At 43.7% G+C, this 25,145-nt stretch overlaps 1 protein-coding gene across 1 annotated transcript; it reads left to right on the top strand.

Annotated features, from left to right (window-relative positions):
* Positions 1-925: 925 nt before the first annotated feature.
* Positions 926-24,861, top strand: LOC142256408 (phospholipase A2 inhibitor and Ly6/PLAUR domain-containing protein-like). The gene is made up of 5 exons (XM_075328074.1): positions 926-1,031; positions 3,950-4,063; positions 4,155-4,301; positions 15,568-15,717; positions 24,399-24,861. Exons 1-5 carry the CDS (start codon positions 980-982, stop codon positions 24,515-24,517), a joined length of 582 nt encoding a protein of 193 aa, XP_075184189.1. The 5' UTR covers positions 926-979; the 3' UTR covers positions 24,518-24,861.
* Positions 24,862-25,145: the final 284 nt, after the last annotated feature.

The following is a 25,145-nucleotide window of genomic DNA, read 5'->3' as shown; positions in this document are numbered from 1 at the left end:
GGGGGCTGCTGGAGGGGGCGAAGTCAACCTTCCATGATTATGGTGTACAAGAGGAAATGTGACTCCCACCAACCAAGCGAGTCACACCAACTAACCTCTAACCTACGATGAAATCATACATTCTAGGCTCATGGTAGATGCTAATGTATGGCTCATGGTAGTGTATGGGTTCCTTTAGTTACACTGCTTTAACCGCCCACCAGGCATCTTTGCGCCCGTGATTGCATACGGTCAACTCACACGCTGCCACTAAGAGTGGGGGCGCGTCTGGCTGCAACCAATCACAAGCGCCAGTTGGTGGGGAAAGCAGTGCATATGTGATAAACGTAATGCGCAGCACCAGAAGTGAATGCAAGGCCTGGGAGCAGCATACAGCCATGTCTGCAGCTTGGTAAATACAGCGTGCTTGCTGCCATTCCCTTATCCATTCTACCACCATTTATAATCTCTGGATTCTGATCCCCATAGACTTATATGCAGCCCAGATTCCGGAAAAAATCCGGATTATAATTAAAAGAGAGCAGGAACCCAGTTTTCTATGAGTCCGCCCAGCTCTACTCGAAACTCATGTTAATACACCTTGGAATTTTACTTTAGGAACTTAAAATACAAACAATAAGAATCTTGCGCACACTGACAACATTAATCCTTCTAGAAGTCCTCAAGGGAGGTAAACACATTTGTAAATATGTTTTACAATAAACATTTGATTTTTGGCAAGATCATATTGACTCTTTGTCTGATGGATTCCTTATAATTTGTGTAACGGATGATTACCTGGAAACACTAATCATTTTGAATAGAAGAGAATGTCCTGCCAGAGATACATGTAACGTGCCATGTGCAATAGTGAAGCAGGAGTCAGGTCATCCATCCCGTGATTTAGATTTCTGCACCTTTCCCTAAGTATTTATATGATCCCTGTGTAAAGACAACCGGACGAGAAGAAGAGAATCCGAGAAGCCTCCCATCATCCACAATGAAGACTCTGGTGGCTTTGCTTTGTACGATCTCCGCTCTTGCCGGATCAGGTAAGACTGGGGCAGCCACTTCACAGCATATACACAGTGCACTGAGGAATGGCTGCAAGCTTTAATGACATGTTCCTCAATACTTGTCAACCGATTCACAGGTGTGACATAACATAGTTTACATTATTGTCACCTTTCAAATTTAGCTTGTGGCTAGCTTCAATAGAATAGAAGGATGGCAGTGATGGGGACATTCTGTCACCCCCACCTCTAAGTCGCTTGGTGCTCCGTGATACCGTCATACAAGACCAACGAGACATTGCCAAATGCTCCAATTAAATGCCACGCAATATACATATATTTGTAAAGAAAAAATGGATATCTTTTCTTTTAGCTAATTCCTAGCTTTTCATTTAAATCCCATTGTCTGAGATTGACTGTGGCACCTAAATGTATTACACCAGCCATCCAATCTCCATTTTGGCAGCTGCTTTAAGAGACAGATTGTAGATGAGATAGAAAAAATCCAGCATCGTGATCTGTTTAGTAAAAATTCTTTAAAACTCCATTATACTAAAGATGATTACTAATGACACTTAGTTAAAATCTTAAGTGTTTCAGACCCTTAGAATAGCGGGTCCTTAATCACAGATCTATGATCACTTACCTCATGTGCAGGGCATTGTAGTACCTTAAGTATGCATATCTAGTAGGTGTAATAAAAATAATTAATTGTAGTATAGTTCTTCTGAATAGCTATATCACTTACCTCGTGTTCAGGGGATTGTAGTAGCTTTTCTATATCCCTTACCTCGTGTGCAGGGCATGGTAGTAGCTTAAGTATTCATGGATACCAAAACTTCTGGAATACCCTGCACAAAAGGTCAGCAATATAGCTACTCAGGGAAACTATACTACATGTCTAATTCTAGGTTTTTTCTAATATTTTTAATACACCTACTACAGATACATTGTAACATTTTTAATAAATCCAGTTGCAATAACTATTTTAAGCTCAAAACCCAAATCTACAGTTAAAAATGCCTCAAAATGTGTCCCTTAAAACAGAAGAAAAAGGGGCCAAAAATGTATGCAGCAAGGTGGAATTTTTTTTTAAAATTTGATATCCTTAGTGGTTGATACTTTTTATTGTCTAACTGTAGCTTTTGAGACTTCTCAGGACATTGAGCCTGATGAAGAGACCCAAGAAGTCTTGAAAAATACTAACTATTCTCTTATTATTTGCTAGCCATTAAAATGTATCAACCACTGAGGACCTTATAAGTTTTTTCTATCTACTGGCTAACATGATACAAAGATATATTTTACCTTTCGAAAAATTGTAATCAGGTAACATACAAGTAGACGTTGATGCACAGAGTCACATTCATAGCAGTCAAGTAAATTCACAAACTAAAATTGAGGCATTTACTATTTTAGAAAAACTTATTCGTCAAACATTTAACCCCTTCACGAACGGCCGATTTAGCGCTTTCCGGGATTTTTTTTTCGCCATTCTTCTTCCGAGAGACGTAACTTTTTTATTTTTCAGTAAATATGGTCATGTTGAGGGCTCCTTTTTTGTGGAACAAGCTGTACTTTTAAATGAAACCATGAGTGTTACCATGTAGTGTACTGTAAAACGGCAAAAAAATTCCAAATGCGGAAAAAATGCAAAAAATTGCGATAGCACTATAGTTTTGGAGATATTTTATTCACTGTGATCACTATATGGTAAAACTGATGTGTCAATGTTATGCCTGAGGTCAGTGTGAGTTTGTAGACACCAAACACGTATAGGTTTACGTGTATCTAAGAGGTTAACAAAAATCAGAAGTTTGTCCAAAAAAAGTGGCGTCTGTTTTACGCTATTTTCCGTGATCCGTAGTGTTCTGATTTTTCAGTATCCATGGCTCAGTTATGGCTTATTTTTTGCATCTCAAGCTGACGTTTTTGATGGTATCATTTTTGCGCAGATGCTACATTTTGATCGCCTGTCATTGCATTTACGCAAAATTTGCGTCGACCAAAAAATTAATTTTGGCATTTGTAATTTTTTTTTCCGCTATGCTGTTTACCGATCAGATTAGTTGATTTTATTTTTTGATAGATGGGGTATTTCTAAATGTGGCGATACCAAATATGTGTATATTTTTTAAATTTTTTAACCCTTTAATTCTCAATGGGGCGAATGGGGGGTGATTTGAACTTTCAGTTTTTTTTTATTTTTTTTTACATTGTTTTAAAACTTTTTAAACTTTTTTTTATTTTACTAGGTCCCCTAGGGGACTATATGGATCAGCTGTCTGATCGCTCTGCCATATCTGCTGATCACAGCTACACAGCTGTGAACAGCAGATATGCTCATTTTCTGTCTCACCCAGCTCTGGGCCTGGTCAAACAGTAAGTGAGTCATGTAAGCTACAGGAGTCATCACATTACCCTGTGCTACCATGCCAACCACCGGAAGTCACGTTATTACATCACGTGACTTTCCGTATTGGCAGTAAATAAGCGTTCACCACGCTCGGGATTCAAATGGCGCTGTCACTTATTGACAGCACCATTTAAGGGGTTCAATGGCAGGGGCGGATAACGATTGTGCGTGTGCCTAGCAGGCACACATCTCAGCTGTATAAATTAGCTGAGATGTGCGTCGTTCTCCCGCTGCTGCCGACGGCGGCAGCAGGAGATCGGCGCACATCTCAATTGAATTATAGATTAACCCTATCGGTGCACATCTCACCTGATTTATAGATTAACCCTATGACCGCTAGGATGTAATTTTACCGCCCACGGTCATTAAGTGGTTAAGGCACTGTAGAATCAAAGAAGCAATATTGGCAATGACCAATGTCTGAGGATTTCTAGTTGTGATAATAAAAAAGATCAATCTATTGACAACTAAGATATTCACCTGAATTCCTCTTACTGATTGTTCCCATATAATGTATCTGGATTGTCTTCTATTTTTCCAGTCTTTTCCTATAAATGTATTTCGTGCATGTGCCGAAACTCTACAACATGTCTGGAGTCTGAGACTGAATGTCTTGGAGATCGATGTATGGCCGCCTCCCAATACTATCACCTTAGTGAGTAAAATTAATTCTTCATTTTACGACACATACAGTATCGCCATCTCAGTTGTCCTGATTTTGTGATGTCTACTTACTTATTTTCCAGATAGAAAGGAATTGAAGTCATTTTATAAAGGTTGCGCCAATGAAACTTTGTGTGAAAAGAAGGGTTCAGTAATAGTAAAAGATGGAGAATTTGTTTTTGGGACGCATTGCTGCACTGGAGAGTTATGCAACAATCAAGTATATGAAAGTAAGTTTCATAATGGTAATTATTATAAGGGATTAATGGACTAATGACTAAAATCTTAATCTAAGGCCTCATACAGGCATCAATGGTTTTTCGGCTTTAACTAAAACTAATTTATTTTCATCAGTGTCCGGCCAGTGTGTGTGTTTTTACATGTTTTTTAAATGTTTAAAAAATTGCAAAAATTTGTACTCATTGCAGTGTTGAGCACAGTACATGAGCACATAAATTGCACATGGAAGGCATCTTGGTGCTGTCAGAATTATAAACAGCTATGGCCATTTTTTTGATCACTGACTTATCAAAAACAGATTTTTCTACATTATTTTTTGCAAAACACCTCATCCACAAAAAATTCAGACAGCTAAGGGATACATCTATGTATGATAACATGAAAAAAAATTACTACTGAATGTGAAAAATCACCATTTGAATGAGAACTTATGCATAGAGATGACTCAACCTAAGGTTTGGTGTTAGTTGTTTGTACCAAAAACAGACTAAAAAAACCAATAGATTTTGGGTTCGGCGTTTGGGTGCTTTACACATTCAAACTACTCTTGCGAGCATCATTGTGCTTGGGTACGCTCAGTGCTTGGCCCAGTGCATTGTTTGAATGACTCTCAATGAGGGTATTAAAAGCGTGATTGGATATACTGTGTACAAAAAAATGGAAAAACACCACCTACCCTGTCTTGAAGGTGTTCTGATTATGGGTTTATGGGCGGAGACCCAAACTGCCCAATTCATGACTTCCATTGTTGTTCAGATCAAGTCTGGGTCCAAAACTAAACTTTATCAAATGTCAAGATGAACCGCTTGAACCAAACTTCCAAATCTCTGCGTTTACAAAGTTTACAACTGTTTTCCATTGCGAGTTTTCACTTCAAAAACTGCGTAGAAATGCCTAATTGTGAAAACATAGTACTAGAGATAAGCAAACCTTTGGAAGTTTGGTTCGACAGGTACAATTAAACCTTAGATAAGGTTTAGTTTGTGACCCTGACTTGACCCGAACCTCAATGGAAGTTAGTAATTGGACAGTTCATGTCTCTACCCATTTACAGCCAGTTATAAGCAGAACACTTCCCGGGGGACGGTGGTAGGGTTTTCCAATTTTTTTGTGTGCACTCTACATCTGATCAAGCTGATTTTACCCCCAGTTCGAGCCAAACAAACAGTGCAAGTGGGTCACACAGGGCTGAGCATCAATCCAATCATACACAAGCACAGCGCTGTTCATTAGAGTTGTTTACACTAGTAACTTGCTTGAACTTCAAAATCGAACTCTGTTTTTTTTAGTCTTTGTTCGAACCTTGAACACCAAACGTCATTGCCTCAGCTCCTCAGTCCTCCATTGTGGTCTTCACTTCTTTCTACGCTAAGGTTAGTGAGCCAAGAAATGCATATCCTTTACATCAAGAGAATGTGTTTCTTTCCCCCAAATCTGATGAAGCCAATGATCAGGACTTGTAAGAGCAGGAAAAAGAGCATAAATAGTTAGGTGTAGGGTTGGGCAAGGTAAGTATAATGTACAATATTGTTTTAACAAATTTCCAGTCAATCCGAACCTAGAACACCGAACGTCAGGTTTGCTCATCTCTACCCAGCACTACACTTTTACTTGATGCCTTAAAATGTTGTTACAGCTGCCATTAATTACAGTGTTCTGTTCTTCTAACTTTTAACCCCTTCACGACCATGGATGGATATTTCCGTCATGGAGTGTGTCCCGTTAAGTCCCGCCTACTGCCGCGGGCAGGCAGCGTGGATCGGCACACATATCAGCTGTTTTCAACAGCTGACATGTGTGCCTGCATGTTACGAGTGGAATCGCATTCAACCCATAACATTAACCCCTTAGATCTTGCTGCCAAAGTCTGGCAGCGAGATCTATATGCGCGCGGCCATGTTTTTTACTTACCGCTGCCCCCACCGGAAGAAACGAGAGTGATCACGTGACGTTCGGCGGTTGCCATCGTAGCACAGGGTCATGTGATAACGCCTGCAGCTACGAAGTTTCACTTTCGTTTTTCCTCGGCCGGGAGCAGAGGGAAAAAGGAAGTGACTATTTCTGCTGTTTGCAGCTGTATAGCTGTGATCAGCAGATAGCGATCAGTGATCGGATTGCTGATTGCTATAGCCCCCTAGGGGCTAAGGAAAAAACCTTAAAAGTTCAAATCACCCTCCTTTCCCCCCATTGAAAATATAAGGATTAAAAAAAAATAAATATACATATATTAGGTATCGCCGCGTTCAGAAATGCCCGATCTATAAAAATATTAAAACAATTAATCTGATTGGTAAACGGCGTAGTGGCAAAAAAATTCCAAATGCCAAAATTACGTTTTTTGGTCGCTGCAAGTTTTATGCAAAATGCAATAACAGGCGATCAAAATGTAGCATCTGTGCAAAAATGCTACCATTAGAAACATCAGCTTGAGACGCAAAAAATAACCTATCAATGAGCCACAGATCCCAAAAAATGAGTACTCTACGGATTTTGGAATATGGCGCAAAAAGTACGCCACTTTTATTGGACAAGATTGTGAATTTTTTTTAACCCCTTATATACAAGTAAACCTATACATGTTTGGTGTCTACAAACTCGCACCAACCTCAGGCATCATACCCACACATCAGTTTTACCATATAGTGAACACCGTGAATAAAACATCCAAAAAACTATTGTGCCATCACACTTTTGTTGCAATTCTTCCACACTTGGAATTTTTTTGCTGCTTTGCAGTACACCATATGGTGAAACGTATAATTTCATTTAAAATTACAACTAGTCCTGCAAAAAACAAGCCCTCATATGGCAAGATTGACAGAAAAATAAAAAAGTTACGGCTCTCGGAATAAGGGGAGCAAAAAACAAAAACGCAAAAACGGAAAGTGCCCCGGGGATGAAGGGGTTAATACTGCATAACAAAACCTGATAAAAAAACCTAGCCTTACAATGTCCTTGCCTGAGCTCCTCAGTCGTCCATTGTGGTCTTCACTTCTTTCTACGCTAAGGTCAGTGAGCGAAGAAATGCATATCCTTTACATCAAGAGAATGTTTCTTCTCCCAAATCTGAATTAAGTAATTGATTAGGACCTGTAAGAGCAGGAAAAGGGGCATAAAGAGTCAGGTGTGGGGTTGGCGAAGGTACCGTAAGTATAATGTACAATATTGTTTTAACAAATTTCCAGCCAACCCGAACTTAGAACTAGAGATGAGCGAACCGGTCGCGGTTCGGCTCGCGGTCGGTTCGCCGAACGGGGGTCCCGTTCGAGTTCGGCTCGTCGAACGATCGATGAACCAAACTCGAACCTATAGGCTATAATGGGAGGCAATCACAAACACATAAAAATGCATGATAAATGTACACAAACAGTTAATAAACATTGCCATAACACTTACCGGTCCCCGCGATCCCTCCTGCACTCTGTCTCCTGCCGCTATTCCATCCGATGATCGCTGAATCCTCCCGGTGACCGGCACTGCAAGCAGTGATGCAGGACCTATCGTGACGTCAAAATAGCCATGTGACCAGTCACGCGGCTATTATCTCATTGGCTACAGACTGGTCACATGACTATGACGCGTCATGTAGGACCTGCGAGTGCATCTCTCCGGTACACGGTGCACATTTGTGTATCGCCGTGTACCAGCGACATGCTCTAGCACACGGTCGACTCCCCGTTCCGTTAGGGACCGGCTGACACAGCCGGTCATTACCGGAGATCACCGTTGCCATAGCAACGCAGTTAGCGGTGACGTCACTGATAACCGCGGCTCCGAGAGCACCGTTGCTATGGTAACGCGTCTGTCAGCGTTACCGCTGACAACCAGCAGCACTGATCACTCACGGAGTTAAGGCTGCACGCTGCTTCTCATGCAGCTTTCACGGAGTGAAGGCTCCACGGGAAGCAGCGTCTTCCCCCATGCAGCAGTGATGTAGCAGAGCTGCATTTGTTGAACGAGAAAGACAGAAGAGCAGGATCGTGGAGGGCTGACAGGGGGTAATAAAGATGGAGTCTCTAATGTGTCTGTGTATTTATTTCTATTAAAGTATTTTTTCTCTGTGTGGTGTCTTTTTTTTAACCCTTTATTGGAGATTCTTAATGGCCGGGTCAAACGTGCCTGACATTAAGAATCTCTGGCTTAATACTGGCTAGTAAAACAAAGCCAGTATTAACTCATGATTACCCAACAAGCCACCCGGCTCCAGGGCTGTTGGAAGAGTTGGATACAGCGCCAGATGATGGCGCTTCTATGAGAGCTCCATTTTCTGGGACGGCTGCGGACTGAAATTCGCAGCAGAGGCGCCCAGAAACCTCGGGCTAACCTGTGCTGCAGATTCCAATCCCCAGCTGCCTACTTGTACCCGGCTGGACACAAAAATGGGGCAAAGCCCACGTCATTTGTTTTTTAAGTATTTCATGAAATAAGTGTATTAATTAAGAAAACGGGCTTCCCTATATTTTTGGTTCCCAGCCGGGTACAAATAGGCAACTGGGGGTTGGAGGCAGCCCGTGGCTGCCTGCTGTACCTGGCTAGCATACAAAAATATGGCGAAGCCCACGTCATTTTTTTGGTGGACAAAAAACTTCTGCATACAGTCCTGGATGGAGTATGCTGAGCCTTATAGTTCTGCAGCTGCTGTCTGCTCTTCTCCATACAGACACACAGCAGCTGCAGAACTACAAGGCTCAGCATACTCAGCATACTCCATCCAGGACTGTGTGCAGAAGTTTTTTGCTGAAAAAACTATGTGGGCTTCGCCAAATTTTTGTATGCTAGCCAGGTACAGCAGGCAGGTACGGCTGCCCCCAACCCCCAGTTGCCTATTTGTACCCGGCTGGGAACCAAAAATAAAGGGAAGCCCTTTTTTTATTATTTCATGAATTTCATGAAATAATTAGAAAACAAATGACGTAGGCTTCGCTCCATTTTTGTGTCCAGCCAGGTACATCTAGGCAGCTGGGGATTGGAATACGCAGCACAGGTTGGCCTGAGCTTTCTGGGCCCCACTGCTGCGAATTGCAGTCTGCAGCCGCCTCAGAAAATGGCACTTTCATGGAAGCGCCATCTTCTGGCGCTGTATCCAACTCTTCCAGCACCTGCCTGCTATACCTGGCTAGCATACAAAAATATGGCGAAGATCACGTCCTTTTTTTGTAGTTTTTTGGCCAAAAAATTAAAAAATGCTTCCCTGGATTTTCCATTGCCAGTGAAGGTAACACCAAGCAGTGGGGGTTAGCAGCCAGTAGCTGCTTGTATTACCCTTAGCTAGCAATACAAAAAATGCAGTGGGAACCCATATATTTTTTTTTAATTATTTATTTAAATAACTAAAAACAAAATGGGCTTCCCTGTATTTTGATTGCTGGACATCACAGTGCTGTAAAAATAAATCTTAAAAAAAAATGACAAATCACTCCGCGGTATTTTTGATTCTCAGCGCAGATAAAGCAGACAGCTATGGGTTGCCACCCCCATCTGCCTGTCGTTACCTTGGTTGGCAATCAAAATACAGGGAAGCCCATTATTTTTTTCTATTTAAAAAATAGTTAAAAAAAAATGACGTTGGGTCCCCCCATTTTTGATAGCCAGCTAGGGTAAAGCAGACGTGTGTAGCCTGAAAACCACAGCTGGCAGCTTTGCCGTGGTTGGGGATCCAATGTGGAGGTCCCCCCAGGCTTTTTTTTTATAATTATTTTATAAATATTAATAATTACACAAAAAAAGTAGGGTCCCCTCCAAATTGGATCACCAGCCAAGGTAAAGCGGACAGCTGTGGTCTGGTATTCTCAGGGTGGGAAGGTCCATAGTTATTTGGCCTTCACAGCCTAAAAATAGCAGGCCGCAGGCACCCCAGACGTGGCGCATCCACTAGATGCGCCAATCCTGGCGCTTCACCCCAGCTCATCCCGTGCCCTGGTGCAGTGGCAAACGGGGTAATAAATCGGGTTGATACTAGCTGTAAAGTCACCTGAGATCAAGTCCAGCAGTTTGTGATGTCATGGCGTCTATTAGATACCCAACATCATAAACTGTTATTACTAACAAAAACAAAAAATCGACAAAAGAAATTTATTTGAAAAAACAGTCCCCAAAATATTTCCTCTTTCACCAATTTATTGTAAGAAAAAAAATAAAGGGGTCCCACGACGACTCTGGACTGTCTAGAATATGGGGGGGAGACACTCAGGGAACGTATCCCCCATTTTCTAGGAGTGCGGACCCTTCATGTGAGGAGTGTGGGTGCAATGAATCTGCACTCACTCTCCCCGGGTCCACAGCAGCAGAGTCCATGTCGTAATGGTTGCTACCAAAGCTGCAATGCCCTGCTCATGAGGTAAGGGCATGCCTAATCAGGAGAACTACTGTAGAGGAAGCTCTGCTCACTGGTATATAGGTGCTCAGAGATAATAATAGATAAAATTAGTGAGTAACCTCGGCACTCTAAATCTCTCAGACTAAGTCAGTAAGTCACAACGGATAGTAATGCAAAATCACTCTTTATTGGTCCGTATTAAGAAAAATTTTTTTTTCATAAGCATATATGTTTTTGTCCAAAACAAGTTACAAATGACTTTTCGGCCTGAGCCTTCGTCAGATTGGACTTATCTGCATGTAATCATGAAAAATGACAATAATCAGTATCACATAAGAGTGAGAGAACAATAACATAAACTCAAACAATGTAGAGGTACAATTGGGATGCAGCAAAAAAATTGCAACACAGCAAGAAATGAAACACATGATACAAATGTCATAATACAGTACAAGGACAATATAGTAATGACAAATATGGGGTCAGAGTAGGCTTAGACAGCTCTGGTACGAAAGAGATGTCAATAATAAAGTAACATGTGCAGTAGGTGTAGAGCTACAGTATGCATGGCAGAGCTAATGGGTAGACCAACCATAGAAAAAGAACAGAGAAAAAGTGGAGAAAAGTGGAGAAAAAGTGGAGAAAAAGTGGAGAAAAAGTGGAGAAAAAATGGAGAAAAAGTGGAGAAAAAGTGGAGAAAAAGTGGAGAAAAAGTGGAGAAAAAATGGAGAAAAAGTGAAGAAAAAGTGGAGAAAAAAATGAAGAAAAAATGGAGAAAAAGTGGAGAAAAAGTGGAGAAAAAGTGGCGAAAAAGTGGCAAAAAAGTGGAGAAAAAGTGGAGTAAAAAGTGGAGAAAAAATGGAGAAAAAGTGGAGAAAAAGTGGAGAAAAAATGGAGAAAAAGTGGAGAAAAAGTGGAGAAAAAGTGGAGAAAAAATGGAGAAAAAGTGGAGAAAAAGTGGAGAAAAAGTGGAGAAAAAGTGGAGAAAAAAATGGAGAAAAAATGGAGAAAAAATGGAGAAAAAGTGGAGAAAAAATGGAGAAAAAGTGGAGAAAAAGTGGAGAAAAAGTGGAGAAAAAGTGGAGAAAAAATGGAGAAAAAGTGGAGAAAAAGTGGAGAAAAAATGAAGAAAAAATGGAGAAAAAGTGGAGAAAAAGTGGAGAAAAAGTGGCAAAAAAGTGGCGAAAAAGTGGAGAAAAAGTGGAGGAAAAATTGGAGAAAAAATGGAGAAAAAGTGGAGAAAAAGTGGAGAAGAAGTGGAGAAGAAGTGGAGAAGAAGTGGAGAAAAAATGAAGAAAAAATGGAGAAAAAGTGGAGAAAAAGTGGAGAAAAAGTGGCGAAAAAGTGGCGAAAAAGTGGAGAAAAAGTGGAGGAAAAAGTGGCGAAAAAGTGGAGAAAAAGTGGAGAAAAAATGGAGAAAAAGTGGAGAAAAAGTGGAGAAAAAGTGGAGAAAAAATGGAGAAAAAGTGGAGAAAAAGTTGGGAAAAAATGAAGAAAAAATGGAGAAAAAGTGGAGAAAAAGTGGAGAAAAAGTGGCGAAAAAGTGGCGAAAAAGTGGAGAAAAAATGGAGGAAAAAGTGGATAAAAAATGGAGAAAAAGTGGAGAAAAAGTGGAGAAGAAGTGGAGAAGAAGTGGAGAAGAAGTGGAGAAGTGTTTGTTCATGCCAGATGGGAGATAAATAATTTTTTACCGGCGCTGTCATTTACTGTAACGTGATCATCGGTGTACGGTGTATTCCTGTGATCACGTGAGCGGGGACCGGAAAAACCGTCCTGAATCATGATCTCCATGGTCTCAGCTAGCCCTGAAACCTCGGAGATTTTCTGACGCTGGGGGGCGTTATTCACTTATTTCTGCCTGCTGTTTATAAACTGCAGATCAGAATAAGGCTACATTAACACGACCGATCCATTTTTGTGGTCTGCAAAAAACAGTCCGTTTTATTTCACGGGTGCATCCGTGTGGCATCCGTTTCCGTTCCGTAGACGGTCCGTATGTCATCTGTTTGTTATCCGTGTGCCTTCCGTTTTTTTTGTGTACTGCAAAAAAACTGAATGAGGGTAAATGCATAAATTTACCCAGGATCCATAGCTTCATCCTACATGAGGCGGTCACATGTTCACTCTAGTGCCATTTTCTACTGCTTTTCACAGCGTAGAGCACTCTGGTGATTTTCTTGTGCTTGTGCACTTCATATCAGTCTTTTCTGTCATTATAATGGCAGAAAGACACATAATGTCCCACTCTCCTGCATTTTGTAATTTTGCACCCTTTGGTGCCTTTTATGTGGCACTAAGGGGTGCTTAGCTTTGTATTTAGCCAAAAAAATGAAAAAAAAAATGTCGTAGGGTTCCCCCTAGTTTTGTAGCCAGCTAGGGTAAAGCAGACGGCTGCAGCCTGCAGACCACAGCTGGCCACCTCACCTTGGCTGGTAATCCAAAACTGAGGGCACCCCACGCTGTTATTTTAAATTAAATAAATAATTTAAAAAAAAAACACTTAGGGGTCCCCCCAAAATTGGATCACCAGCCAAGGTAAAGCAGACAGCTGGGGTCTGATATTCTCAGACTAGGGAGGTCCATGGTTATTGGACTCTCCCCAGCCTAAAAATAGCAGGCCGCAGCCGCCCCAGAAGTGGCGCATTCATTAGATGTGCTAATCCTGGTGCTTCGCCTTAGCTCATCCCGCGCCCTGGTGCGGTGGAAAATGGGGTAATATATGGGGTTAATACCAGATGTGTAATGTCACCTGGCATCAAGCCCTGGGTTTGGTGAGGTCAGGCGTCTATCAGATACCCGACATCACCAACCCAGTCAGTAATAAAAAAAAATAGACGACAAACACATTTTTATTTGAAAAAACACTCCCCAATACATTCCCTCTTTAACCAATTTATTAGAAAGAAAAACAAATCCAGGTCTGGTATAATCCAAGGGGTTGCCATGACGATCCACACTGTCCCAGTCAATGAAGAGCAGGATGTTCCCCATTGGCTGGGAGAGCAGTGCAGTGACCTGAGCTAACATCAATGGGTCAGCCCAGGTCACTGCAGGGCATGACAAGTGCTGCTGTCAGCGAGGTACATTACCTGCGCTGATCTCCAGCACACTGACAGCACCTGTCACTGAGTTCAATGACCGGCGCCTTCACACCAAGTATCGCGAGAGGCCCATGACGTCACCGCTAGTCAGTCTCGGGTCGGAAGCGAGAGAAGGTGATGTGACAAGCGGCGGCCATGGAGGACAGTGACAGCGCTGAGGTTGGGATGGCGGGACTTCATCATCGCAGGTAAGCCGAGCGGGACCATGTGTGTGTGTGTGTGTGTGTACGTGTGCACATGCCGCGGGCAGGAGGGGGGCGGAGTGAGCTGAGCGGGGAAGTGTCGGCTTCCTGCACGTAACTAGGATAAACATCGGGTTACTAACCAAAGCGCTTTGGTTGGATACCCGATGTTTATCTTGGTTACCAGCTTGTGGCAGGCTGCCAGCGATGGCTCCTGCACACTGTAGCTGTAAAAAGCCCTGCTTTTTGCTGCTAGAAGCGTTCTCGAACGTATCTAGAACTATCGAGTTTTTGCAAAAAGCTCGAGTTCTAGTTCGATCTAGAACAGCCCCCAAAATCACTCGAGCCCCGAACTGGAGAACCTCGAACCGTGAACCGCGCTCAACTCTACTTAGAACACCGAAATTCCGGTTCCCTTATCTCTATCCAGCACTACACTCTTAAGCCTGCTTTACACGTTGCAATTTCGCATACGACATCGTATGCGATTTGCAACATCCCCATCGTATGTGCGGCGCGTGCAATTTGTTGAACGTGCCGCACAAACGATTAACCCCCGTCACACATACCTTCCATACGACCTCGATGTGGGCGGCGAATGTCCACTTCCTTGTGTGGGAGGGACGTTTGTCGTCACATCGACGTCGCGCGGCAGCCGGCCAATAGAAGCAGAGGGGCAGAGATGAGCGGGACGTAAACATCCCGCCCACCTCCTTCCTTCCGCATTGCTGGGCGGGAGCCGCAGGACGCAGGTAAGATCTGTTCATTGTTCCCGGGGTGTCACACGCTGCGATGTGTGCTACCCCGGGTACGATGAACAATCTGACGTTCAATTCATGAGGAATGAACGATGTGCGTGCGATGAACGTTTTACCGTTCAATTTGTGCGTCACTTACGACGTGACCCCGCCGACACATTGTAAGATACATTGCAGCGTGTAAAGCGGGCTTTACTCGATGCCTTAAAATCTTTTTACAGCTGTCATCCATTACAGTGTTCAGTTTTTCAAACTCTTCATATTGCATAAAAAAAACCTGAGCGAAAAAACGCAGCCTTAAGCCTTACAGTGTCGTTGCCTCAGCTCCTCAGTCCTCCATTGTGGTCTTCACTTCTTTCTACGCTGAGGTCAGTAAGGCTAAGCAATGCAGATCCTTTACATCAAAGGAATGTGTTTCTCCCCCCAAATCTGAATGAAGCAAATGATCAAGACTTATAAGAGCAGGAAAAGGGGCATAAAGAGTCAGGTTGGGGAAGGTAAGTATAATGTACAATATTATTTTAACAAATTTCCAGGCAACAAAAGAATTTAGTAAAATCTCATCACTTTGCTAAATTTGGTAAAATTTGGGGAACATTTTAGGTTTTTTGATTTGGTTACTTATGCTCGATTTGTCCATGACAAACTCTGACAATGACATCAGAATGTCCACTCATTGAAAAACTACCTTTTTAGAGGTAGATATTTTGCCAAATTTAAGTATAGATTGTGTTCTACTCATAAAAAAAGGGAACAAAAAAGGAAATAAGAAAGTTCCTTTTTAAGGACATAAAGCAAACATACTTATGTATTGGAATTATATTAACATGTTTTCTTGATCATAAGTTATAGCTCTTTTGAAATATTAATTTAAACAATAATTGAGCTTATTTCTACAGTTCCTAAAGAAGATCCAACACCGAATGGTGTAAAATGTCCAGTGTCCATGTGTCTTGACACTTTAGAGGAATGTAAGACTGACAAGAAGATAAACTGCACTGGATCCATGGACCGATGTATTGACTACAGGGCAACTTTGAGGATTTTTTGTGAGCAATTTTTTCTTACATTTGTGTAACTATTTTGTAACCAAATCATCTTTTTACTCAAATGCATGTAAAATAAAAAATATTGCAACTTCAAATATACATTAGTCTCAAATGACGTTGGAGCAGATAGAAGAAAAGGATCTATCCATGTTGCCAGAAGAAGATCACTGAAGGTCAACGGGGATTAAGACATCAGATTTTATTGTTCTACGCGTTTCGGAGCTGTAAAACCCCTTATTTAGGAACCAAAAAAATTATTATTTTTTGTTCCTGAAAAAGGGGTTATAGAGCTTCAAAACCCTCACACACCACTGCTCTGCTGCCCCAAGGAGAGGCTCGTATCTATATTGGACCTCCTGGGCATGTTCCCCTGATGATTCCCTGGCATCTATGGGAGGAAACGTGGCGGGACTTTAACGTGGACTTTCCAGATAAGTTTTCTGTCTTATCTTATTGTTGATGAGGCCTTCCAATGTTTTGGTGTTTGACTTATGCAGAGTCTTTTTAGGGTTATTTAGGGTCTCCCGTCGGTGAATGGGGGCGCCACAACCCTTAGGGCGTCATACCCTCCATTGCTAGGTAGGGAGAGCTACCTTAGGGATATCTAGGGACAGCCTTTTCCCGTCTCCTTTCCTAGCTTTTGTTATTATACTCCCTGCATAACCTGTTGTTTGTATTAATGTGGTTTTTTGATCTTTTAATGTTTATTATTAAAAGTTAATTTTTAATAGGGATTAATTTTTGGTTTTCGTGATCTTCTTCTGGCAGCGCGGATAGATCCTTTTCTTTCATCTTCTCCAACGCCATCTTCCTCAACACGTGGTTATAGTGGTTGTGTCTATAACACAACCGCACTAAGTTAGTGCACTTTTAAAATTCTTTCTGGTACCACCGGATAAGACACCATTTGTGCCCCCCTTCTTTGTCATTTCAGTTTCACAACAGACTTTAGGAAACATTGTATTGTTTTCTGTATACAGCTCCTGAGAATATTCAATTATTTGAAACATTTTAGCTTCCATTAAGGCCTCCTTCACACGTCAGTGATTCCAATACGTATGACAACAGTTTTCATACTAGACAAGGACATACGCAGACCCTTTAAAATGAATGGTTCTGGGCACATGCAGCACCTTGGGATATGCTACCCCAGTGATCTGCAGGATCCTAAGGCTTTCTGGAACAGCCTATGCTGACAAGCCACATCTCACGCACAGGTAGGGGCACATTCCCTGAGACCTGGGCGCAGTATGTAGAGGGTTAACAGTGGTCAGGTGTGAGAACCAATCCCTTAGCTGTTAGCCTTGGAAAGGGGTGTGGCTTGTGTGAAGAAACAGGTGTTGCTAGGCGGAGTTGGCAGAGAGGAAAAATGACAGTTGAAGGAGCGACAGTTGAAAGGAGCCAGAGAATGAGAGGGGTGTGAGGATTGTGAGGAGACCCCCAAAAGGCGACTAGGAGGTAGTAGCCTGAGGGTAGACAGATCTCAGGGACTTCGCACGAGGGGGTACTGGACCCCAGAGTAGACAAAGCTCCAAGCGGTTTGCTGATCCAGCCATGTGTGGTGACTTCCAGGGCACTACACCACCCTTAGACTCAGGGACACAGCCTCATATATAGGACCCGGGAGAGGGCACAGAGAAGTAGCCTACCCCACAAGGGACCACGAGGCCTGTCATACTGGGCCCAGAAAGACAAAGGAGCGGAGCGCCGCAGGTCACCAACAGCTTCAGGCAAGGGGACCATCAGCTCTGCATGTGCACGGAGGGCTCAACTGGGACTCACGTCAGCACCGGGACAAAGGAAAGTTGGTTGACCAGCCGTACCAAACTGCACTTGCAACATCCAGTGAGTAAATTACCAGTTAATCTGCAAGAACTGTGTCGTGTTTATTACTGGTGCACCACAAAGCGCAGCACACCTACATGGGACTTAAGCCCCTACTGGCGTAGGGTGCAAACACACTTGCTGCTATACCATCTGTCCCTAAAATCTCAGCAGCGGTGGGACATCTTATTACCGCAACCCGGAACTGAGTATCCCAAGGGCCTGGGGTGTGGCAGCGATCTACAAATTGGCATCACGAACAGGATACAAACTTGGCCCAGCAACCCTTGGTGCAGTGTGCCTTAAACCATTTAAAGTTGTATATAGACTTTTGTTGCCATTTTGCCTCAGTAAAAACTACTGCGCCATCACTCTGGCTGTAAAAGAGCACAAAGTTGAAAAAGTGCGCAGGAAAACCTGTCTCTGCCCCCCCCCCCCCCACAGGGAATCTGCAGAGAAAGCAAACACCGAGCAGTAGCCTGACTTCAGGAGCTCCTGAGCCGCTCGGGAGCCCCATAGAGAAGGTTGCTGAAATTAGCCAAGGGGGACTAAAATGGAAGCGCAAGAGAACGGAGACGCTGCCGGACCGAGTCGGAGCGCAGACGCTGCAACGGTGGCACCGATCATGCCACTCATGTTACCCTCCCTCCCAGATGCGACCTGGATGCCCCAGTACAATGGCAAATTGGATACCTTAGCCAGGTTCAAAAAGAAAATAACTACTTCAATGGATATGTATCCCTTAACCGGCAAGCAAAGGACGTCCATTATACTGGGTCAGCTTAAAGGGGCAGCGGAGCTAGAAGCAGAAACTTGGTCAGACGCTGAACGCGAGTCAGTAACCACCATCTTTGACAAATTGAAACTTGCATTTGAGACCCGCACTGAGGCGGAACTGCGGATGGAGTTCTACAACTGCAGGCAGAAACCACAGGATACCATCAGGGACTATGCCCTGAGACTCCAAGCAGCAATAAGGACATTAAAACATGTCAATCCTCTCAGTGCCAGAGAGAAAAACTGGATGCTAATGGAGCAGTTCACACAGGGCCTGTTGTCATCAGAGGACCGCAAGCAATTGCGCCTGTGGTGCCTTGAACATGCTGATGCGGACTTTACAACTCTAAAAGACTGGGCTATGAAGGCGTTGCAGCCCCCGGCAATCTCAGACTTTACCCTGACGGTGCTACCTGCCAGTGTCCCTTCCTTGGAAGTGGAACCTGCCTCGTCTACTCCAGCAAAGGCTAATGGGCAGGTTGCGCCACCTAGTGCACCAGAGGACCTGTGTTCCCAAGTGCAGCGACTCAGCGAGGACGTAGCAAAGATCCTCAAAGCCATGCAGCTTGCTCCAGAGCCCAAGCCACCAAACCGTATCCTGCTTGCTGACTGACCTGAGGACGTCCCATGGATGAGGAACCGGAGGAGTCCCCCACTGAGAGGAAGACCCACCAATCGCTATTGTTCTTCAGGACAACCCATCTGCCGGCATTGTGGTAAAACAGGCTATCTTGCAAGAAGGTGTCCTTTAAATATGCAACCCCTGGGGCCAAGGGCCAATCCCCAGGTGTAAGTCGACAAGGCCCAATGGAATGGCGTAACCGGTATGTGGGAGGACGTCCAATTCTGTCCATTTCCTTGGACGGGATCCCCACTTCTGCACTGTTGGACACCGGTTCACAGGTAACCACCATTCCCTATGAGCTGTACTGCCGATTCTGGTGTGATGAAGATCTCATCCGCCGACCTGAGCCAAGCCTCACCATATATGCTGTAAACGGGTTACCGGTAGAGCAGATAGGATTTAAAGAAGTAACCATAAAGGTGGGGAGGGTGGAGCTTAGGGGTCAGGGATAGATTGTTGTTAAAACTAATGCAAATGATAGAAATCCCCATATGATCCTAGGTACCAATGTCATCGAAAATTGTTTGGGAGAAGTATTGTTCTTGCTCCAACAGATCACCAAGACTGCCGATGCCAGGCAGCAGAGGGTTCTGCAGAAGAAGATTAAAGCCCTCTTGCTAAAACAACAGGTAAACCAGTCTGGTGGAGAACTGGGTAGTGTGTGGGTAATGGATTCTAACCCCATTGTGTTGCCTCCAAGAAGTAAAATGATGGTGTGGTGTCGGGCATCCATAGGTCCTAGAGGGCGAGATTACCAGGCAGTGGTAGAGCCCGTGTACTCGGGGGACTGGTCCTCAATCGTGACAGCCAGGGGGGTAGTCAATATACACAAAGGGAGAGTTCCTGTACGTATATTAAATTGTGGGGACGAGGAAGCCAAATTGCCCAGGTATGCTACCATTGGTAAATTGTTTATCGCCACTGAAAATGCCATTCAAGCAGCAGAACCACTTGCCCCAACAGACCTGGCAGATGAGCAATTAGCAAACTGGTGCCAGGAACTCCATGTTGGTACCGACTCCACGCCTTCTTACCAGAAGCAAGGAGTATAACGGGTTTTGCAGGAATATGAACCAGTCTTCAGTAAGCATCCATTGGATTTTGGGAGAATTAAAGGGGTACAACACCACATCACCACTGGGAACCATCCTCCCATCAGAAAGCGATACAGACCTGTTCCACCAAAACACTATCAGAGGGCCAAAGAAATGCTACATGACATGAAGGAGGCTGGGGTTATCCGAGATAGTTGTAGCCCTTGGGCAGCTCCACTAGTCGTAGTGAGAAAAAAAGATGGCACCATGCGGATGTGTGTAGATTACAGGCAGATAAATTGCATTACACATAAGGATGCTTATCCATTGCCCCGCATAGAAGAGTCCCTAGCTTTACTCAAGACTGCTAACTACTTTTCCACCTTAGGCCTTACTAGTGGGTATTGGCAGGTCTCTGTAGCAGAGGAATACCGGGAGAAGACTGTTTGCCACCCCTATGGGCCTGTGCGAGTTCAACAGTATGCCATTTGGACTCTGTAACGCACCTGGAACCTTCCAGCGCCTGATGGACTGTTGTCTGGGGCATCTGAACTTTGAAACTATACTACTCTATTTAGATGACTTCATTGTGTTCTCCAAGTCCTATGAAGACCATCTGGAACATCTGGCTGCGGTGTTTGAAGCACTATCCAAGTACGGCATGAAGCTGAAACCATCCAAATGCCATCTCCTTAATCCCAAGGTTCAGTATCTGGGACACGTAGTCAGTGCTGAGGGAGTCGCGCCAGATCCAGACAAGATAACAGTCATCAAGAGCTGGCCAAGACCAACTACTATCAAAGAGGTACGTCAGTTCCTGGGCCTGGTAGGATACTACCGAAGATTCATCAAAGTTTACACCAAGATGGCCGCCCCCTTGCAAGACCTTCTGGTTGGTCAACCCAAGAAAGGCAAGAAGTCTGATCCTCCATTCGAATGGGGCGAAAAAGAAGAAAGTTCCTTCAAACAAATGAAGTGGGCTCTGACGGAGGAAGAAATCCTTGCTTATCCATACTACAACTTACCCTTTGTGCTGTACACAGACACCAGCAACGTGGGATTAGGAGCAGTGTTGTCACAGATCAAGAATGGGAGAGAGCAAGTAATTTCCTACTCTAGCAGGAAGCTTCAGCCTACTGAGAGAAATCCGGAAAATTACAGCTCCTTCAAGTTGGAGTTGCTGGCCATGGTCTGGGCTATTACTGAGAGGTTCAAGCACTATCTAGCAGCCACTAAGTTTACAGTCTTCACTGACAATAATCCTCTTACCAATCTAGATACCTCAAAGTTGGGTGAATTAGAACAATGCTGGGCAGCTCGGTTATCCAACTATGACTTTACCATCAAGTTCAGAGCTGGACGTAAGAACGCAAATGCAGATGCGCTGTCAAGAATGCCCCATTTGCAAGAAGAGGGAGAAGACATAGATGAGCTAGAAGAAATAGAATTACCTGCCTTCTGTCCCAAGAGGACATTCCAATGTCAACAAACTGGTTCTAGAACAAAAGAGGCAACCTTGAAACCCTTATCACATTTTAGTTGGAAAGAGACACAGGACAGTGATCCCCCTGTCAGCTTAATCAAGAGACTGGTAAGCCAAACCAATTCTCGTCTTGCACCAAAGGCTCCACAAGAAGCCCAACATCTGTGGAAGAACAGAAATAAGTTGTTTATCCACCGGGGAACACTCTGTAGAGGATTCATCAATCCAAAAACTCACGCCACGAGATGAAGAGTCAAGTGATAATACCAAAAAGAGACGTCCCAATAGTGTTAGCAGCGTACCACAATGACTCCGGACACTTCGGTTGAAAGACACTTGAGATGTTACTCCGTGAAAGATTCTACTGGGTTGGAATGAGATCTTATATCGAAAACTGGTGTAGAAATTGTGGTCCATGTGCTTTGAGAAGAAAAGACAGAGATAGTCAAAGAGCACCACTGCAGCCTATTGTTACCAAACAACCTCTCTCTAGAACTAGTCGCCTTAGACCATGTGAAGTTAACACTGAGTACCAAAGGTTATACTTATGCCCTTACCACCTTACCATTGTAGACCACTATTCAAGATTCCTTGTAGAAGTACCAGTACAAGAACGAGAAGAAATCTCAGGGGAAGTTGAACGTTCTGCAAACATTGACACACCAGAGTTGCGTAGGTCAAACATTAGCAACATTGGTCATCCCCATCCAGATTAGGAGAGTGGGAATACTACTAAAGATGGTCATTAAATACATATTAACTGTATGTAAAATGTAAAGAATGTATATTAAGAATATTGACCCTACAGAGACTGACCTGTATGGACTTTTGGGTCACTAACAACTGTTCGTAATGTTTGTTTAAAAACTGTGCCTCCCTTTGGGAAGAATCCAGGTTTTTCCCCATCCTTTGTTTTTATGGACCTTAGCCACAGGACTGGCGTGGCACAAAAACATTTGTATATAGGTGCACACGTTGTGCTTTTCATTGGGATTACCCAGAAACTGATTTTTTTTTTCCCAACACCCTAAAAGAGAGCCGGAAGTCACAGGGAGGGTCTGCAGCGGAGCTGGCTGAGATCACCATCATAGCCGGTGATGTGCTCCCTAGGACAGTCCCCAGAGGGAACAGTCACCAAGACATTCGGAGAGGTCCACCGGATAGTGGCCTCAGAGACTGTGGATGGTGAGAAGAAAAGTGTACTGAGTACTAACCTGTTACAAATGTATATTTGTTATTTATTGCCGTTTTAAAAATAATATATATTTTGCAGATTTTCTTGTTTTGCAGCCCGCGGAAGTGCTTGTCTTAACCAAGGGGGAATGCAGCACCCTGGGATATGCTACCCCAGTGATCTGCAGGATCATAAGGCTTTCTGGAACACCCTATGCTGACAACTCACACCTCACACACAGGTAGGGGCACATTCCCTGAGACCTGGGCGCAGCATGTAGAGGGTTAACAGTGGTCAGGTGTGAGAACCAATCCCTTAGCTGTTAGCCTGGGAAAGGGGTGTGGCTTGTGGGAAGCAACAGGTGTTGCTAGGCGGAGTTGGCAGAGAGGAAAAACGGCAGTGGAAGGAGCGACAGTTGAAAGGAGCCAGAGAGTGAGAGGGGTATGAGGATTGTGAGGAGACCCCGTAAAAGGCAACAAGGAGGTAGTAGCCTGAGGGTAGACAGATCCAAGGCACTTTGCACGAGGGGGTACTGGACCCCAAAGTAGACAACAGCTCCAAGCGGTCTGCTGATCCAGCCGTGTGTGGTGACTTCCAGGGTACCACACCACCCATAGGCTCAGGGACAAAGCCTCATATATAGGTCCCGGGAGAGGGCACAGAGAAGTAGCCTACCCCACAAGGGACCGCAAGGCTTGTCATACTGGGCCCAGAAAGACAAAGGAGCGGAGTGCCGCAGGTCACCAACAGCTTCAGGCAAGGGGACCATCAGCTCTGCATGTGCACGGAGGGCTCAACTGGGACTCAAGTCAGCACCGGGACAAAGGAAAGTCGGTTGACCAGCCATACGAAAATGCACTTGCAAAATTCAGTGAGTAAATTACCAGTTAATCTGCAAGAACCGTGTCGTGTTTATTACTGGCGCACCACAAGGCGCAGCACACCTACATGGGACTTAAGCCCCTACTGGCGGAGGGTGCAAACACACTTGCTTCTATACCATCTGTCCTTAAAACCTCAGCAGCGGCGGGACAAGTTATTACCGCAACCCGCCAGTGGCGTCAAAAGTGACATACAAAATAATCCTGTTACCGATCGCCCCCAGGTAACGGAACTGGGCACGGCCACCTGTGACGGTGATCCCCATTATCAACCACCCGGAACCGAGTAACAGCGCTCTACACACACATCAGTGTTTTCACAAGGATTGTGTGTCTGTATGGAACACACATGGCTATGTGTTCCTCACGGAGACAAGTCAATTTTTCTCATTCAGAACAGATGTCCGATGGACCACATACAGATATGATCCGTGAGACATCAGCATGACTGGAGAAAACACATGTCTGAAATTAAATGATTTTCTATACTTGCTTGTCTCAAGCACCGATGTCTTTGGCAAAGCTGTCACTTGCTTCTGGTTCCCACATATTATGCTCATTGCATATTCACTGCACCGCGAACATGGAAGCAGCAGCACCGGAGACAGAAGTGCTAGAGACATCAGCACCAGGTACAGCAGTGTCAGGAATGGGTGAGTAAAATACTCCTGCTCTCCGTGTGCTTTCACGGAAAGCACATGCAGAACACACCTGTGCCCAAATCACGGCACACAGATGGGTTATACGCCCTTTCAACATGGCCATGCAATACACAAATGTTTTTCACTGACGATTGAAGGGGGTCTTACATTGTGTTAAACAAAAGTAGAATGTGTGAATATTTTGTTCTACCAAATGTTGACTGACGTTTTTATTTTAATAGATGGGAAAGACACAAAGTACTCTGGCAAAGGATGCGCAAATTCTGACCTCTGCCGATACAACACTGACAGCAACATTGGGATAGACGAAATGCACAGGGGATACCTGAAGTGCTATTAAAATCCAGGCATTTTCAAAAAATGAATTATCATCTTCCAATTTCAATTATTTTCCTCCGATCTGTCCGAATTACAAATGCTTTTGTGGGATACAACAGATATAACGTCTTTAAATTACATGTAGATAATAAATGATTTTTGGCTTTTCAGTTGGGAGTTGGGGCTTATTTGTGAATAGAATAGAACTATGGTATGCAAGGAATCACAAATTTTAGATAATTTTTTTTAGCTTAAGGCTTATGGACTGGTCAACATGCCACAAAGAAGAAAATAAAAGTCGGATATCTTTTGATTAAAAATTAATATGTGATTATCTGAAATCTTCAATAAATATTCACTAAGCAATGTGTTTTCTCATTTTGCTACCATAATGAATAAAAGGGTTGTTCAGGTTTGTGAATAAAGTCTGCGGTCACTCTATGTGACTTTAGACTAATGAATCATTATAGCGTGTGCACCGCACACTGTCAGGATTCTCCAGTGTTGATGCTAACAGCGGGCAGTCACATAGAATGACTGAAAACTTTCATCACAAACTTGGACAACTCCTTTGCTCGGGTGAAACAAAATGTTATCCTTAAATACAACTTGTAACATAGGATTACATGTCAGAATAAGCTGGCATGTGT

This window comes from Anomaloglossus baeobatrachus, chromosome 11 (assembly GCF_048569485.1).
Source record: "Anomaloglossus baeobatrachus isolate aAnoBae1 chromosome 11, aAnoBae1.hap1, whole genome shotgun sequence".
Lineage (NCBI taxonomy): Eukaryota > Metazoa > Chordata > Amphibia > Anura > Aromobatidae > Anomaloglossus > Anomaloglossus baeobatrachus.
Note: the sequence above shows the minus strand (reverse complement) of the source record. Positions and strands in the feature narration are given on the sequence as shown.

Coding starts and splice junctions, on each gene's coding strand:
- LOC142256408 (XM_075328074.1), top strand. CDS start 980: ATGAAGACTCTGGTGGCTTTGCTTTGTACGATCTCCGCTCTTGCCGGA. Junction 4,064..4,154: donor CTCCCAATACTATCACCTTA/GTGAGTAAAATT, acceptor CTTATTTTCCAG/ATAGAAAGGAATTGAAGTCA. Junction 4,302..15,567: donor CAACAATCAAGTATATGAAA/GTAAGTTTCATA, acceptor TTATTTCTACAG/TTCCTAAAGAAGATCCAACA.